We start from the raw sequence: 15,495 nt of genomic DNA on the forward strand, positions 1-15,495 counted from the left end.
AAATCACTTGGAGGAAATACATCAGTGCTTTTCTAGTGCAGAGTATTTATTGATGTGTCAATTAAAGGAAGCTTTTCAAAAACGTACATGTATCCTTTTAGTAAGGAATAAATATACAAATCCATCTCACAACTGTATATTGCAGTTTCCATTTCCTGAAAGGTACATGGAGTTTAGTGGTTAAGGGATTGGGGTTTTGAGCTGGAATTTTTGAGAAACTGTTTTTAGCCTGTCCTTGGAATTGGGCCAGGCCTAGAAATCTGTTGAAATAGATTTCTTTAGCTGCTAAAATTGGGGTGGGTTTATAACACTAGGACCTTGAGCCTCTCTCATGACTAGGGAGGGTCCTGAGGAGGGTCCCTGCTGAGGCCTGGGGTGCCTGTGGTTCAGAACCCTCCCTCCTCTGCCTGAACTTGGGGGTATTACAGCCTCACCATGGAGTCGACCAGGCTACATGGTGAGGCTGTAATACCCCCAAGGTCAGATGGTCCTCCACGTGGAATAACTTCAGGTTTCCTTTCTGCCTTTGTCAGGACCTGCTCTTGATCTTTGTAGGAAAACTTTCTATTTTGGGACTTGGGGCGGAGTGGTGAGCGGGGAGCTAGCTAAGTCTTTATTCTGGAGGCCGGCGCTCCTTTCCCCTCCTCCCACAACCGCTCCTCATTCTAGAGAGGTACCAGAAACCGCCTGCAGAGAGCTACATGTAAACGTTTTGGTGCCTCCAGCCACAAACTTTAGGGGTTTTAAATGTCAATTTACCTTTTTTATTTAACAAAATGTATATATGATGCAAAACACATAAAAGTATACAGTGAAAATTGACATTTCCATCCCCAATCTCTTCAGTTCTGCTCGCCTGGGGCCTCCATTACCCCATGTTGGGAGCCTAGTCAAGCATCTCTATACTCCACACTTGTTTATTCCTGTGCTGGTATGCTAATTACGCTGCTCTTCCCTTCTGATTTTTACTCTAAAGTTTATCTTGGGTTTGCTCCATTTCAGCACATACATTTTAGGCCATTCTTTTGAACAGCGGCATGTTAGTCCTCTGAATGGTAAAGCATGATTCACTTTATCAGCCCCCACTGATGGACATCGAGGTTGCTTCCAGTATTTTGTTTGTGCAGGCCAGGCTCTGGGAATGCTTTGTATATGCTCATATCTCCATAGAAATGGCTAGACCAGGAGTCCAGGCATTAGGTGCTAACAGGAAAAGAAGTACACAGTTTTGATTACAAGAAGGAGAATGAAAGTTTTTTGAGTTTTCTTTTGGTGTGATCTTGTATTTCTGCAGTTGGAGCCTAGAGCTGGGGGGACTGCAGTAGGGTGCTGGTGTGCTGGTTCCCACTGTAGTCTGTCTTTGTTTCAACTCAGGTCAGCCAGTCTCCGTGGCACCTGTTGTTTGCAGCCCTTGGCTGTGCCCTGTGGGCCATGAAACCTTTCTACCCAAAAGTGTCATATGAGAGTGAAGAAGCAGCCAGAGTGTGATACGGTATGAGATGAGGGGAAGCTTCTCATTACACAAGTTTGAGCGGCTGCGGGAGTTTGCAGGACTTGAGCAGGTTATGAGGGGAGTCATGGCCGAGAAACAAGGTGGAGTTGGGAATCAGATTTTAGTAGAGCAGATTCTCCCTCAGTTTCAGGGCTTGATGTGACGGTCAGGTCTCCTGTCCGCTCTGGGATTCCCCCATCTCCTGCCTTCTCTGCAGCCCCAACTTCATGCTGCTTCAGGCTGCTTTGGGCCTGACAGCCACCTTGTGATTTTAAAAGCCTGTGAAGAAGGCACCTGGTCTAAATAAATGGATGGGTTTTTTGTTTTGAGCAGGCAGCTTCCTTTCAGAGCAGAAGCAGCGGGTGAGGGCAGATGAGTTTTTCTTCCTGAGATAGGTAGATGGGTTGGGCGAGGGAGGCCCGTGTGTGAGAGAAGGCGTAATGTTGGAGCCCTCTGCTGGCATTCTCTGGGGAGTCCTAGGGGCTCTCTGGCTGTTTTCCCATCCTTGTGGCCACTGTGTGCCTCTGGGACAACCATAATCTTTCCCTGTGTGGCTGTGGCTGCCCCACATCTGGGCAGAGCAGGGCAAGAAGCAGGGAGATTTCAGGGGTGATGGGCACAGAGCCACTCTAAACGGAAAGGTGGCCAACATGACCCTGACCTACTGGGTTCGAGGCCTGTGTCACTGCCTTGTCTCTCCCACCATTGCTGCTGTTACATGGTGCCCTGTGAGAAGTCCAGAGCTTCCCATGCTCACAGCTCTGTTGTGTGGGGCTTGGGGCCTTCACAGCACAGAGGTTTCTATTGTGGCTGGGTGGCAGCTAGGACTGACCTGTGGGGCTGAGGAGGTGGGGCCTGAGGACTGACAGTGGAGCTATTCATGGGCTCTGCCCTGGTTTCCTGCTGCCTCCCATTGTGGATCTTTTTAGGGGGAGGGGAGGTGGAGAGCGGGTGGCCAGTGTTGCTATTGTTGCTGGCAGCAGGAACCCATTATGCTTAATCAGAGTCATTTGGTGGACAGGTCTTAGCCACTCCCAAGTCCCTCATGTGTTTTCTGAGGCTGGGTGAGCTATCCAGCCTGGGCCTTGACCTCTCTCAGTGCCTCCCCCCATCGCCCGGGGAGGGGCCCTGCCCTTTGCGAGTACCTCTGTCAAGATCTCCCCCGCTCATGTCCCCAAGCTGTGTCTGGAACCCCCTGGGTAAGAGTTCTGAGCAGCTGGACAAGGAGCGGGAGTGCCCTGTGTCTTTCTTGTGAGCCACCTGCCCACTGCCTCTGGGAGTGGGTTCTGCCTGAGCAATTCCGGCCCAGCTGCGCCCTTGGGTGGGGGCCAGGCGTGTGCCTGGGTTGTTGTCAGCCTTGCAGGCCCCCACTTTCCTTTGTACCTCAGTGCTCGGCCCAGTGTTCCCTGTTCCTCACTCGAGCACTCAGCTGCAGAAAAGCCTGCTTGCTGGCAGGCTGGCCTGTCGCCTCCCCCGCCGCCTGAGCCACAGCCATATCCCTTTGTTCTGCCATCTCCAGGCTCTTGAATTTCAGGCAGCAGGCAGCAGGCAGCAGGCAGCAAGCAGCGGTCTCACAGCGCCAGTGGAAGCCCTTGAGACATGAATCTTTCCACTGAGCCAAAGGCATGCAGTCCCCTGACCGCACCCTCAGTTCCCCCATCTGTAACCCCATCTTCCCAGTGGTGTCAAGATTTCTCTTTGTTTAGAGAGGGTCTAGCCCTCTTATTGGATCAGAATGACGGTGACATGTACTGTGGGACAGAGAGAGAGGTCTCACTTGTTTATGACCACTGAGGGTGTGTGAGAGAGAGGTAGAAGTGAGTGGGGGGAGGGGAGAAAGAAGGGAGGGGAGAGAGAGAGAGATGGGGAGAGGGTGAGCTGCACAAGCACTTTTGGGAGCACTTGTCTCTTGGGTCTTTGGCAGAAAAAGTCACTCCTAGGCATAAAGTATGCTTTTCCTTTACTTCCTGGTTCTTCTCCATGAAGTCTCTATAGGAAGAGTTGTCAGCATTTAGTGGTAGGGGTGGTTGAGAAAAGTTTCTTTTTATTTTGGTCTCTGTATGGTTGTGGGAATTTTTCTCCAACTTGGAGGAACTATCCCCTCCGCTTTCACGTCTGAATGTCTTTTCTCCCAGTTTTTGATGGGCAAAATGAGCTTCCCTCTGGCGGCCAATTTTGCTCAAGTGTAAGGTTTCAGGTGGAGCTGAGCACCATTCTCTGGCATCCGTTTCTGGAGGTGTGCCCGCCCCGACCCATAGGTCTATCCCTTGCTTTCTGCACCGCAGCCAGAGTCTGTAATAGTCACTTGCCTTTAACAGAGAATTGTTTTGTATGAGAACTCGAAGCTCTCCCAGCTTTGTTGTGTTTAGCGTTTTATTCTGCCCTTTCAAAACCCATGCATCGTGAGATCAGCCTGGCTGTCTTATCAGACTCTCATTAGCCGAGTCTCACAAATTAGGAAGCAAGTCCCAGCCCTGGACAGGGTGGCCCCGTTGAGTGTCCTCATTTCATCAAAAGTTGTACAAAAAAGTACGAGACTCAGCAAAATGCATTGTCAAATACATTGAAATACGATTCTGCTTTCAGGGTAGTTGGCCCCCAACGAGGTTGGGAAAGGTCATGATTGAGGCAACACGTTGTTCCGGAAAAGCACACGGAAGTAGAAGGCTGGGGGTGAGTCGCCACTCTGCCGCTGATCTCTGGGTGACCTTGGCTGTTCATTTCCGTGGGCATGAGTCTCTGGAAAATGGAAGAGTTGCTTAGATGAACTTTGGAAACTTTTTAGCTGTGACTCTTTCAGTTCTATGAATCTAACTCCAAAACGGTTGGTCACTAGCCTGAACTCCTCTTGCCAACTCAGGATATTCTTTGGAAGAAATGCCATCAGGTGTGATTAACTGAGGGCATCCCTCCTCGGGGGAATTTCTTCCATGGGTTCTTGAGGGATTGGAGGTGGCAGTGATCACCTCCACGGTCCACAGATGTTTGTGGTTTTCACATGGAGCCCCGCTCACCCTGACTCTAACGCACACTGTCAGTTCTCAGGGTCTGGCTGTGGCATCAGGAGCCCGCTGATAAATCTTTTTGTCTCAAACCTTGGAATCACTTTTTCCTTGGAAACGCCACATTCCCTTTCTGGTAAAATTGAACCTGGGGGAAGGAAGTAAAGCTCTTTATTTTATCTCCCTGGAAAGTGAGATCAGGCTGTTAAAGTTGAAAAAACAACCCAAAACAATAAGAGATAACCCTTTGTATTTAAATGTTCCTTTTTCTCCTGGGGTGGGGAGGGGCGTCAGTTTAAATTTTGTCTCTATTTTGTTACAAATACCAGGAGACAAAACCATCTTTTCACTTGTGCCTCTTCAAGGGGGGTGTCTAGTCCTTTATCTGTCTTTCCACCCAGCGGCCATCCCCTGGGCCTCCCATGCCTGTGGCTTTCCTCCCATTGTCTGCTGGGCCAGGATCAGCCTCTGTGTCACTGCTGTGGTCTGTGTTGCTGCCATATGTCACAGGAGGCCTGTGGTCTGGTAAGACACCCAAAGGGCGGGGAGTCCAGCTTCACTAATAATTTGGTTATTGTGGCTTCCACAGCTGTGAAATAGGAATAAAAATAACCTGTGAGAATGCAGTGGGATGCACTAAAATAATGAAAAAAGTCCAGAATTAAAGCATTCCTCCAAGAAAGCTGAATACATCCCTGTACATCATCCCATGATGGAGATGGGTGGGCTTGCCTCCTCTGACTCGCCTTAATGGTTGTTTTCCTTCCTCAGTGTTGTTGCTTTTCTCCCAGGCATCTTATATTCTCACAGTTCAAAGCACGCCCACAGGCCTGGCACGGGCAGCACTGCATCACCGAGGAGCTCGTTGAGGTGCAGAATCTGGGGTGGGGAGGGTGTCTCACCCCACACCTGCTGAATCAGAATCTACATTTTAACAAGATTCCCAGATGATTTGCATGCACTTTCAAGTTTTAGAAGCCCTGGCTCAGACACCTCCCCCACTCCACCCACCCTGCAACTCCCTCTCACACGTTCTTGTGTGTTGTGGTTTTGCAGTCTTCACCCTCTTCTCTTCCTGAGTTTCCTCAACCTTAACCAGGTCTGGCAGGCCTGGCCCCGGGGGCCCTCTGGGATGCAGGTGTCCTTGGGCACTGGGGGTGTCTCGGGTGTCTCGGGTGTCTCGGGTGGGTCTGGGGACTGGGAAAGCTGTCTTTGCTGGCAGCCGCAGGCACCTCCTCCGAGCCTGCTGGCGAGGTCATCTTTGGGGCACAGAGCAGAGGGGTAATTGGAGCCCTCCTTTGTGAAAGGGCTTGCAGAGCCTCTCCTGGCCATCTGCTGCCACTTGCCCCGCCCAGTCCTTTCCAGCTGGATGACAGATTCACAATTGCTTGCTTTTTGTAGGAAAAAAGCATTCTACATAAAGATGTTTTGGTATATACTGAAGTTCAAAGAAATAGTCCAGAAGGGGGACTGTAAGTTTATTTTTTTGTAGTACTTTTGTAGTGGAGAAAAGTTTGAGATGCCTCTCTTGATTTCGCTAGGATCACTTGCCCACGCCCTGTATTCTGATGGAAGTAGGTGGGGGCTGGTGGGGAAGAACCTGCACCTCTAGGCCTGGGGGAGACAGTGCTGGTGGGCTAGAGAACCCTGGGTTCCCCTGCTCAGCTGCTGGCCACCTTACCCCTTCCTGCCCCCTTTTCTGGGACTGAACTATATGGATCTTCAGCTGATGCCGGATTCTGCTCAGCCATTGATTTTTTAAGTTTCCCACCACTGATTTGCATTTTTAAAAAATCTGTTCCTTCCTCAACCCCTCATTTCTTTTCTTTTGATGTTTTCAGTGCATTTTTTTTTCCCCTCCAGCAGGCTTCCCTTTTCATAGCTTGTTTGGGAAGTTTTATTAGCTCTGTGAATCCTTTTCCCTAGGCTGTTTGCATTGCTCAGTGGAGGCCAGGAGGCAGGCTGTGCCCCAGCTGTGTTAGAGGGTGCTCCCAATGCTATCCTTGGAGTGAAATGAGTGGGTTGTTTGTCTTCAAACAGTATATTGTAGCAGATTGCAATTTTGGATACAAAAGTTTTTAACATCCTACAACCACAATCTTTATACCTTTCAGGCATGGAAAAAAATCGAAGAAAAGGAGTAAATGTGTATAATTCTAAATTTTCTTGTAGTTTCTTTGTGTAGGGGGAGAGGAGGGCGGGGGTAGGGCAACTCCTACAGAGAGCACATTTTAGATCTTCATTAGACATGCAGGTCAAATCCTTGCACTAGACTGGAGTAACTCCCTTAACGGCTGCTGAAGACCTAGTTATTGGAGCAGAATTTAATTCTCCCCAGGAGCAGCCCTACTCATCACTCGGAACATCTGTGGTGTTCAGGAGCCACTCCCACCTCAACCATTTCAACCCTGCAAGGGCAGCCATTTTAGTTGTGTCTTGGTACCACCTACAGAAATGGGGACATACTAGGGCTCTGTTGATAGTCCGCAATGGAGAGTCTTGTTGGCTGTGGCCATACCAGTTTGCAGTGTGGTTTCCGTATCTCAGAGCACAGCCGTTCCTCCCAAACTGGTGAGTGTCTACATCTGGAATACTCATCTAGTTCACTTTTAAACCATCTGCTCTGTGCAGCATTTTCCTGACCAGTTTCCCACCTCCTCCTTCCTTCTGGTGCCCAGTCCTGCCCTCCAGCACCTTCCTGACTCCCCAGTTAGTAGAGGGAAGTGTGCCCTGAGTCACACATGGGTCTCACTCTGACTTCTTGGTCTCTACAGCCTTATGCTTGGTGCCTCACACTCAGTGGGTGCCTGAACATGCAGAAACAAGTCCTGAGGTGTTTGTCTCTCACAACAAAAGCTTTTTCACCCTGAGGGACTAGCAGAGAAAGTTTGTGTCCTGATGGATTGCTGTGCAGATTGTCTTCAGTCCTGCCAGTCTAGGGAGCCCTTAGCCCTCAGGTCTTTAGTTGATAATTCCAGAGTGGATAGAGGAGGACCCAGTCCAATCCTCCTGAGGTTTGGAGTTTAGGGCACGTTGGCCTCCAGGGTTCTTGTCCACGTTGGAGATGTCACTATAAACTGGGTCCAGATTCTCCACATTTTGTGTGCAGCTGGCTTTTGGGTGTAGACATTTCTCGTGGACTTAGGTTTTCAGAAACAGGCCTACCATGATAATAAGGGCACAGGGCACTGTGCACTGTGGCAGGCTGAGCTTTCCATCCTTCCATGAACTGGCAGCTTCCCCTTCAACAGCAGAGGGAAAGCAGCTATGAAGCCAGGAATGCTGGGCCTCCTTTTGCTTAGCTTTTGAGAAGTTGGGGCCAGCAGCTGTGGGTGACCTAGCCCTGCCTCACCTGGGTGAGCCAGTACCATCCTGATGCTGCCCTGATGCTGCCAATGCAGTTGAATGAGCTGCTTGATGAATCATTCTCAAGATCTGTGTTTGAGCCCTAGGCTTGTTCATTGCTTAGATGTTTTATCTGACCACTCCCTCCATTTTTTTTTTTTTTAAGAAAAATGACCGCAAACTACATTTTGACTTGAGTTCAGTCATTTCGTAGAATCTCCCTTAATTTGGGTTTCTTGGATCTTTCCTCATGATTAGATTCAGGTTATACATTTTCATCAGGAATACCACAGAAGCGAGGTGTCCTCAGTGCATCCCCTCGGGAGGGACTGATGTTGGCTTGATTCATAATGGTTGATGATGACAGTGATCACACTTGGTTAAGGTGATATCTGCTTGTTTCTCCCCTGCTGAGTTGCTATTGTACTCTTTGTAATTACTAAGTGTCTTATAAGGAAAGACTTTGAGACCATGTGACTATGTCATTTCTCATCAGGCTTTCATCAACTAGCTTTAGAACCTGTTATGGTGTGAATGTTTTGTGACCCCCTCCCCCATTCATTTAGTATTGAAATCCTAATACTCAATTTGATGGTATTAGGAAGTGGGGCCCTTAGTAGGTACTTAAGTCATGGGAGTGGAGCCATTATGACTAGGATTAGTGCCCTTTTAGGAGACCCCACAGAGCTCTCTTGCCCCTTCTACCATGTGAGGATGTGAGGATGTGAGGACATGGTAAAAAGATACCAGCTTTGAACCAGGAAGAAGGCCCTCACCTGACCATGTTGGTGCCTTGATTTTGGACTTCCCAGCCTCCAGAACTGTGAGAAATAAATTTCTGTTCTTTATAAGCTAGCCATTCTGTAGTATTTTGTTACAGCAGCCAGAACAGACTAAGACAGAACCCATCGATTATTTTTAATGGAATCATTTATTTCTGTTATGGTTGCTGAATGGTGATGATTTAATTCGATTAATTCCTTCTACATTTATCATTTGGTATAATGCTGTAAAGAAGTTTCCCTTCTCTCCCATTTGTTTATCCATTTATTTATATCTTAGAATGGACTCATGGATTCTTATTTAGAGTTAAAATCCATTACTATTATTGTTTATTTTGATGCTCGATTGTTTCAGACTTGGCCAGTGGGGGTTTCTTTAGACTGACTGCTTTGAAGGACAGCTCTTAAAAATGTGAATTTCCAGGTCTGTCACAGTCCCATTGAAGTCTCATGAGCATTTTGGAAAAAGCTTCTTGAGTGATTCTGATGTTCTGTGGAATTCGGGATCAGCCCGACCAGGCCTATCTTTTTCAAGTGTGTACCTCACAGAACCTCCCCTTTCCTCCCAGCCACCTGAACTGACAAGTGACCTGGCCACTTTCATGCTGGGTTTTTGGGTCAGAGTTTTTTTTTAACAAAGACTCCTATAGCTTAAAAAGTAATAAAAATAGTAAGTTTGAAAATCACTGGATTAGGTGACCTCCATTCCAGGCCCAGCATTTCTCTCACTGAGACATCGCCTCCTCGCTTTCCTCCTCTGACCCACATCCATTCCTCCTTCTTTCCCGATGGCAGTACTGAGATAGACAAATGTCTCCTCACCATATTAACAAAGAGGCCCCTTGGTGCTCCTTAAACTTAGCAGGTTTGGGGTTGTGGTTTTTTTGCTGGTGGAAACTCATAAAGCTGTTTGCTAGTTCAGAGTATCATACAGGAAGCCAAGGACCTAGAACCCCATGCCTGTCGGAGAGCCTGGTGGGGCTCATAACTCATGGCCTAGGCTTTCTTAGACCTCCACATGAAGGTCATCTCAGGGCTAGCAGTCAAGGGACTGAGGGTCTTAGAACTTTGGGAACCTCCCTTGCCCCATCACTCTAACCCCTGAGTGGCCTTGTAGTATCTTCCTGTGGTAAGTGTTAAACTTCTGGATCCCTATGAGTGATTACTGCCCCTGTTCCAATTTCCATTGTTTCTGGCAAAGCTTGGGTATAGGGATTTGGGCCCTAAGGCTATGGGTTAGAGTAGGACATAGATACTTCTTACTCTCAGAGTGATGAGTCAGAACTGAGTGGGGAGCTCATGGATTTGAGCCCCTCCTTTCCCTCTCAGAGGGTGCCAGTGCTTTGGGGCTGAGAGACACCTTTCCTCCATGTAGGATTCCTATGGACAGGGAGGCAGCCTGTTCTGGCCTGCCTTTGTGATCCTCTTTCTTACTGGAACCTATTCCCCCCACATGCATTCATCTGTCGCCTCCTAGACTTCTCCCTTTGGGCCCTCTCACCTTTTCCTTTGCCCTGTCTGAATGTTCCCAGCACCCAGTGGGCTCTGAGGACTCCTTTCTATGATGGTAGGAATGTTCAGGGCCTATGGTGTACTCTATGGAGGTGCAGCAGAACCCCTAGCTTCCTTGGCAGTATGGCTGCCCTTCCTTGGGATGGGTCTGTGACCAGGTCAGGTGTTAATTTTGGAGCCTCGAATGCCAAGTGAGAAGGATGAATCTTGGTGAATGGCTGACTGGAGTATGAGGGAGAGAGGAGGCAGCAGGATAACTTGGTTTCTAGCTTGGGATGTGGGTGATAGTGTTGTCCAGGTATAGCATATTTCAACTGGATTCTCTGCTAGAGTCTCACAAGAGATCAGCAGGGCTGCATTTCTTTCTGGAGGCTCTAGGGAAGAAGAGTCCACTTCCGAGTTCACTCAGGTTGTTGGCAGAATCCAGTTTCTTGCTGTTGTAGGGCTGAGGTCCTGTTTCCTTATTGTCAGCCAGACTACCATTAACTCCTGAAGCCTCTTTCTGGTTCTTGCATATGAGTCCTATATCTCAGATCCTGAAACAATGCATTGTATTCTTCTCATTCTTGGAATCTCTCTTACTACTGCTCTCAGCTGGGAGAAAGCTCTGCTTTTAAGGGTTCACATAATTACATTGGACCAGTTTAGATAATTTTCCTATTTTAAGGTCAGTTGATTCGTCACCTTAATTATATCTGCAGTCTTTTTTCCCTTTCTTTTATATGGTTATAAATTATACCTCTCTTTTTTTTTTTTTTTGCTCGATAAAAAAGATGGCAATTAAAATATTTTGAAGACTTTTTAGAGGTCTGGGTAAAAATGGTGGATTGAGTGGAGGCACCTAATTTTACTTTATCCTAAAACTCCACAAAAGTTAAGATAAAGGGAATTTTTAAAAAGAAATCAATCAAAGGGAATTTTAAAAAAGGAATCAATGTACAAGAACAGGGAGAAGAGGAGAGGAGAGAACAGCAAGAAAACATTTACAAGCCAGGAATAGATGGATGAGTGACCCAGTTTAAAATGTAGGTGTTGGTATCACCATTTTATTAATTGGGTGGGGGGGCGAAGATCAAAGGAGCATTGGAGGTAGCTAAATATAAGAACTGTTTGAAAGCAGTTGATGTGTTAGATACTTAGATCCCTTTCCTTCCTCCATGATGGGTGGTGACTGCCTCTCCCCTCTCCCTGGACGCTGGAGATTCATTCTGCAGAAGGAAAAACCAAGGACCCGGAGACTTCAGGTACTCTTGGAGGTTCATATGGAGATCATCTCCACTCTCCAGCCTTCTACCCCCACTTGGTTTCTAGAACACTAACAGCCAGCCCCTCCCCTTCTAGGCAGGAGATTAAAAGAGATCTCACTGGGGAACCTGACTGGCCTAAGAGGAAATAACTAAAGATGTTGAAAATGAGGATCTCCCAGCAGATGGCTCAGCAAGAACTCACCTGACTAAGGACTCAACTCTTCCAGATAGTTCTTAGGCATTCAGTTTACTCTTAGTCATGAGGATTACTTGAGCATGAGGATTATGGAGGATTCCTAACACCTGAAAAAAGTGCCTAACATGAAGGGAAGCAAAATAAATTGGAAAAAAAAAGCAACATTAAACATTCTATTTAGAGAGAAGAACATCTTGAAAACAAATAGACATTTTCCTAGAGATAAGAGAAATATATCTATGAAAGTAAGAATAGGATACTATAAAACAATTTTGAAAACAAAAAAGTACTAAAAGTTAAAAAAATAAGGTCAGAGCAAAGCTATCAATAGAATTATTAGAAGATAAAGGTGAAAGAGTCTTCCAGAAAATAAAGAAGATGAAGAGATGGATAATAGAGCAGAAGAGGTAAGAAAATGTAAGGAACAGTCCGGATTCCCATACCCGTTAATAGGAAGGAGTTGCAGAAAGAGAACAGAGAAAAAATTACAAGTGGGAAAATCATCAAGAAAATTTCCTAGAAGAGAAGGATGTTGGTTTCCATATTAGAAAGGCTTATCAATTGTTGGACCAGGTGGTTGAAGATAGACCTAGACTAGTACTCTCATTTTTCAGTATGCTGGGGAGAAAGGGATGAACCTGCAAATTTACAGAGAGAAAGATAACAGGTCAGATACAAAGATCAGGAATCTGAGTGGTCTGGGGGCTTCTCAATACACTGGAATAGAGAGAATGTTAACAGAGCAGTAGTTTCATCATTCTCAGTGTAATTGTTTCCCAACCTGGAATTCTCTATACAGCCAGACTTTTATTCAGGTATGAATAAGGTAGAATAAAGATATTTTCAGACATACAGGATCTGGAAAACTTGCCTTTTGCACTGAAGGATTTCTCCACACAGGTGAGCAAAGACTGGATCTCTCATAGGCTGTATCCCAAATGAGGTAAGGGGAATTCTGTGCTCTAGTTCAGATGGAAGCAGCACAGAAGACTTCAGGAGAGATTTCTTCTGGAAGAAGCAGAAATACAACATCAGATGTGAGTGGATTTATTGAATTTGGAGTTAAATATTGATAGAAATCATAGAAAATTAAGCAAACAGAAAAATAAGAGAATTATTAACTCCAGAGAACAAAAAGTTGTGTAGGAAAAGAAAAGTAATCATGGTTTATATGGCTCACTGTGATAGCTCACATGGTCATAGTAATGTAAACTCTGAAAATTACTCCAGCCAATGCTATAGTTTAACTATAATTGGAGTAGAGATTTGGGAAAGAAGTGTGAGGTGGTGGTTTGGGGGTAGAGGTGGTTTGTAGATGTATAAAGAGAGTTATTATATCTTTGTCTTCCAGGGTGGGAAGCGGATAGGTAATAACTAAAACTGAAAAATTTCTAAGAGATATTTGGGATGTAAACAATGTTAGAAAACAAAATTCAACTGAATAAATTTGAAGATCTAATTGGCCTTATTAAACAAATCATGAATCAGCCAGCATCCCGTCTAGGAACTAGAAGGGCACTTTGAGGGGTTGTGCAAAATGTAAGGTTTTTAAAGAAAGAAGGGTGGGGCAGGGGCTATTGAGAAAAGAAAGGATTAGCCTCTTTCACCAAGGACCTGCCAAAATGGACCTAGTTTGCAAGGAGACTGTGAAGAAGGTGGCCTGGGTCCTCATCGAGAAGCACACGGGTCTGGGCAGTGATTTCCACAGCAGCAAGCGGGTGAGCCAGGAGGAAACCACCGTTCCCAGCAAGGAGCTCCGTAACAAGGTAGAGGTCTATGTCACACATCTGATGAAGCGGATTCAGAGGAAGTGGATTCAGAAAGACTTCATGAGAGGTGTCTCCATTAAGCTGCAGGAAGAACAGAGAAAGGAAGATAATTATGTTCCTGAGATCTGAGCCCTAGATCATTGAAGTTGATCCCGACACTAAAGAAATGCCAAAGCTTTTGGACTTTGGCAGTCTGTCCAAACTGCAGGTATCCGGCCTACAGTTAAGATGAATTTCAAAACACTACACTGAGCTGTTTGAATCTTTCTACTGTACTGTTATATTTTCAATAAACCATGGACAACCAAAAAGAAAAGGTAAAAAAGGAGTATTTTGGGGCTTGGACACATCTTTTCTTTGGGGGATGAAAGGAGAAGGTTTTTCTTCAAGCAGGTGACCTCTTCTTTCCGTGGGAGGTGGGTATTGAGAAGGGCCCATGTGACAGATTATCTACTGGTGCTTGACCAGAAAATTCCATACTAGTCGATTAAAATTATGTTTCTGAGAGAGATAAAACTGCAATTAGACCAGATGTTAAGTCTCAGTTTGGTGTCATGGGCTCCTAGCATGAGTGATGCCATATCGGGTTTGTGGTTTTCTCTTTAACAATGTCAAGATCAGTGAGACGTTGAAAGTATCCCTGGGAAAGGGAAGGTCTGGCCTAGGAGCTGCTGTTTTTCTCAGCGCAGCTTTTGTAATAGTTGATTCTCGGATTATGTGCGGGGATAATTTTGCAAAGGAAAAAATAGCAAGTCTGGAATGCATGCCACATGATAGGAGAAGTATTGTTTCACAAAACTTATTTTAGTTGTGCATGCAAGTATATGCACTGGATCGATTTTGTCGAATGTGTTTCTTACTGTGAGCCGTGGTCAAAATTTGAAAGCCGTTGTTTAGTGCTTTCTCATTGCCAGTTCACTTTTCACAATTGTGAATTGTTTAAATATTTTACCGTTCAGCCTGTGCTCCTTTTGTAATTAAAAAGGGGAAGAGGAGGAGGAAAGCATCTTACAGGTTAATATAATCCCAAAGTAGACAAGCCCCGTTTACAGACTGCTGAGGCCATCACCTTGGGGGCCTAGTGTCCAAGCAGGCATGCCACCCCAACTCCAGCAATGGCTTCAATTTGCATTGATAATACAAAGGTGGTAACGGTAAGTGTGACAATGGAAACCTTTTTAGAAAATCACTTGTAAATCCTCTACCCGATGCAACTATTTTCATACTTTCATGTTCCATTTTGGCCTTTAACCACATGCTTATAAATTGTTCCATAATGGCAAACCATGGTGTTCACATTTCATACTTAATGCATGTTCTTTTTCTTCTCTTGGTTTATTTTCTTAAGACAAATTCTTAGTTATGAGTTTATTGGATTAGGGGTATGACAACTCTTTTGGGGGAAGAGATGTTAGAATGTCTGTAACCGTATTGCTACCCAATACCAGTGGTGGTTATTTTATTAAATTAAAAGTGTAAAATAATATCTCTGGATTGTCTTTAAGTTTCATTTCTAGCGAAGGTGAATATTTTCCATTAATTATATTGTCTTTCCATTTCAGTATAATGTCCAGAATTTTTGTATGTTGTAGATATTGACCCTTTGTCATAATTGCTGTAGATAACATCATTTGTTTCCTTTTTTATTTTAATGTTACTCTTAATTTTATGGGAATTTTAAAACTTTTTATCTGTTTTATATTGATATTTTTGTACTGTGGATTGTTTTTTTCCTGTTGGCTTGAAAGCAAAGGAGATTAACATAGTCCTGAAATACCCTGTTCTTTTGGGTGCGTGCCTGCATGCATCCTTTAATATTTAGATTGATTCTGGCTTATTTAGTTCCTCTCAGGTTGCTAACCAGCTATCTCAACATTTAAATAATTCTTTGTTTTGAAAAGTTGATTTTTGACAAACACATGCCTCCTATTTGCCATGCAAATGCTTTATTCTGTTGAAATAGTTTGAAGACTTGGAATTACATTTTTCTGATAATTGTTTCCTATGCAAAAAAACAGAAAATAGCTTTTGGAGATCTTTTTCTGTTGGCAGTGGTGATTAGTATTTGGGCAAAATTTATCCATATTCTTTTAGGAAACTAAGACTGTGTATATTTTAAGGTAAATGGTCTAGGTGTTAAATACATTAGT

General features: G+C 45.1%; 1 protein-coding gene across 14 annotated transcripts in view; it reads left to right on the forward strand.

Moving 5' to 3' along the window:
• The window catches only part of TSPAN14 (tetraspanin 14), a 60,240-nt gene that overhangs the window by 12,498 nt on the left and 32,247 nt on the right, over window positions 1-15,495 (forward strand). For 2 of the 14 annotated variants that reach the window (XM_039872241.1, XM_039872240.1), the window contains exon 2: window positions 4,079-4,165. The exons of 8 other annotated variants lie outside the window; for them this stretch is intronic. In XM_039872241.1, coding sequence (XP_039728175.1) covers window positions 4,112-4,165 — 54 coding nt within the window. In that variant the 5' untranslated portion in view covers window positions 4,079-4,111. Of the gene's footprint in view, window positions 1-4,078; window positions 4,166-4,980; window positions 5,020-6,756; window positions 7,066-11,297; window positions 11,378-14,296; window positions 14,500-15,495 lie in introns of those variants that run through there. 4 more of the 14 variants (XM_039872239.1, XM_039872251.1, XM_039872244.1 and 1 more) reach the window with 4 other exon arrangements.

The sequence above is a fragment of the Pteropus medius genome, unplaced genomic scaffold, assembly GCF_902729225.1.
Source record: "Pteropus medius unplaced genomic scaffold, Ma_sr-lr_union100, whole genome shotgun sequence".
NCBI lineage: Eukaryota > Metazoa > Chordata > Mammalia > Chiroptera > Pteropodidae > Pteropus > Pteropus medius.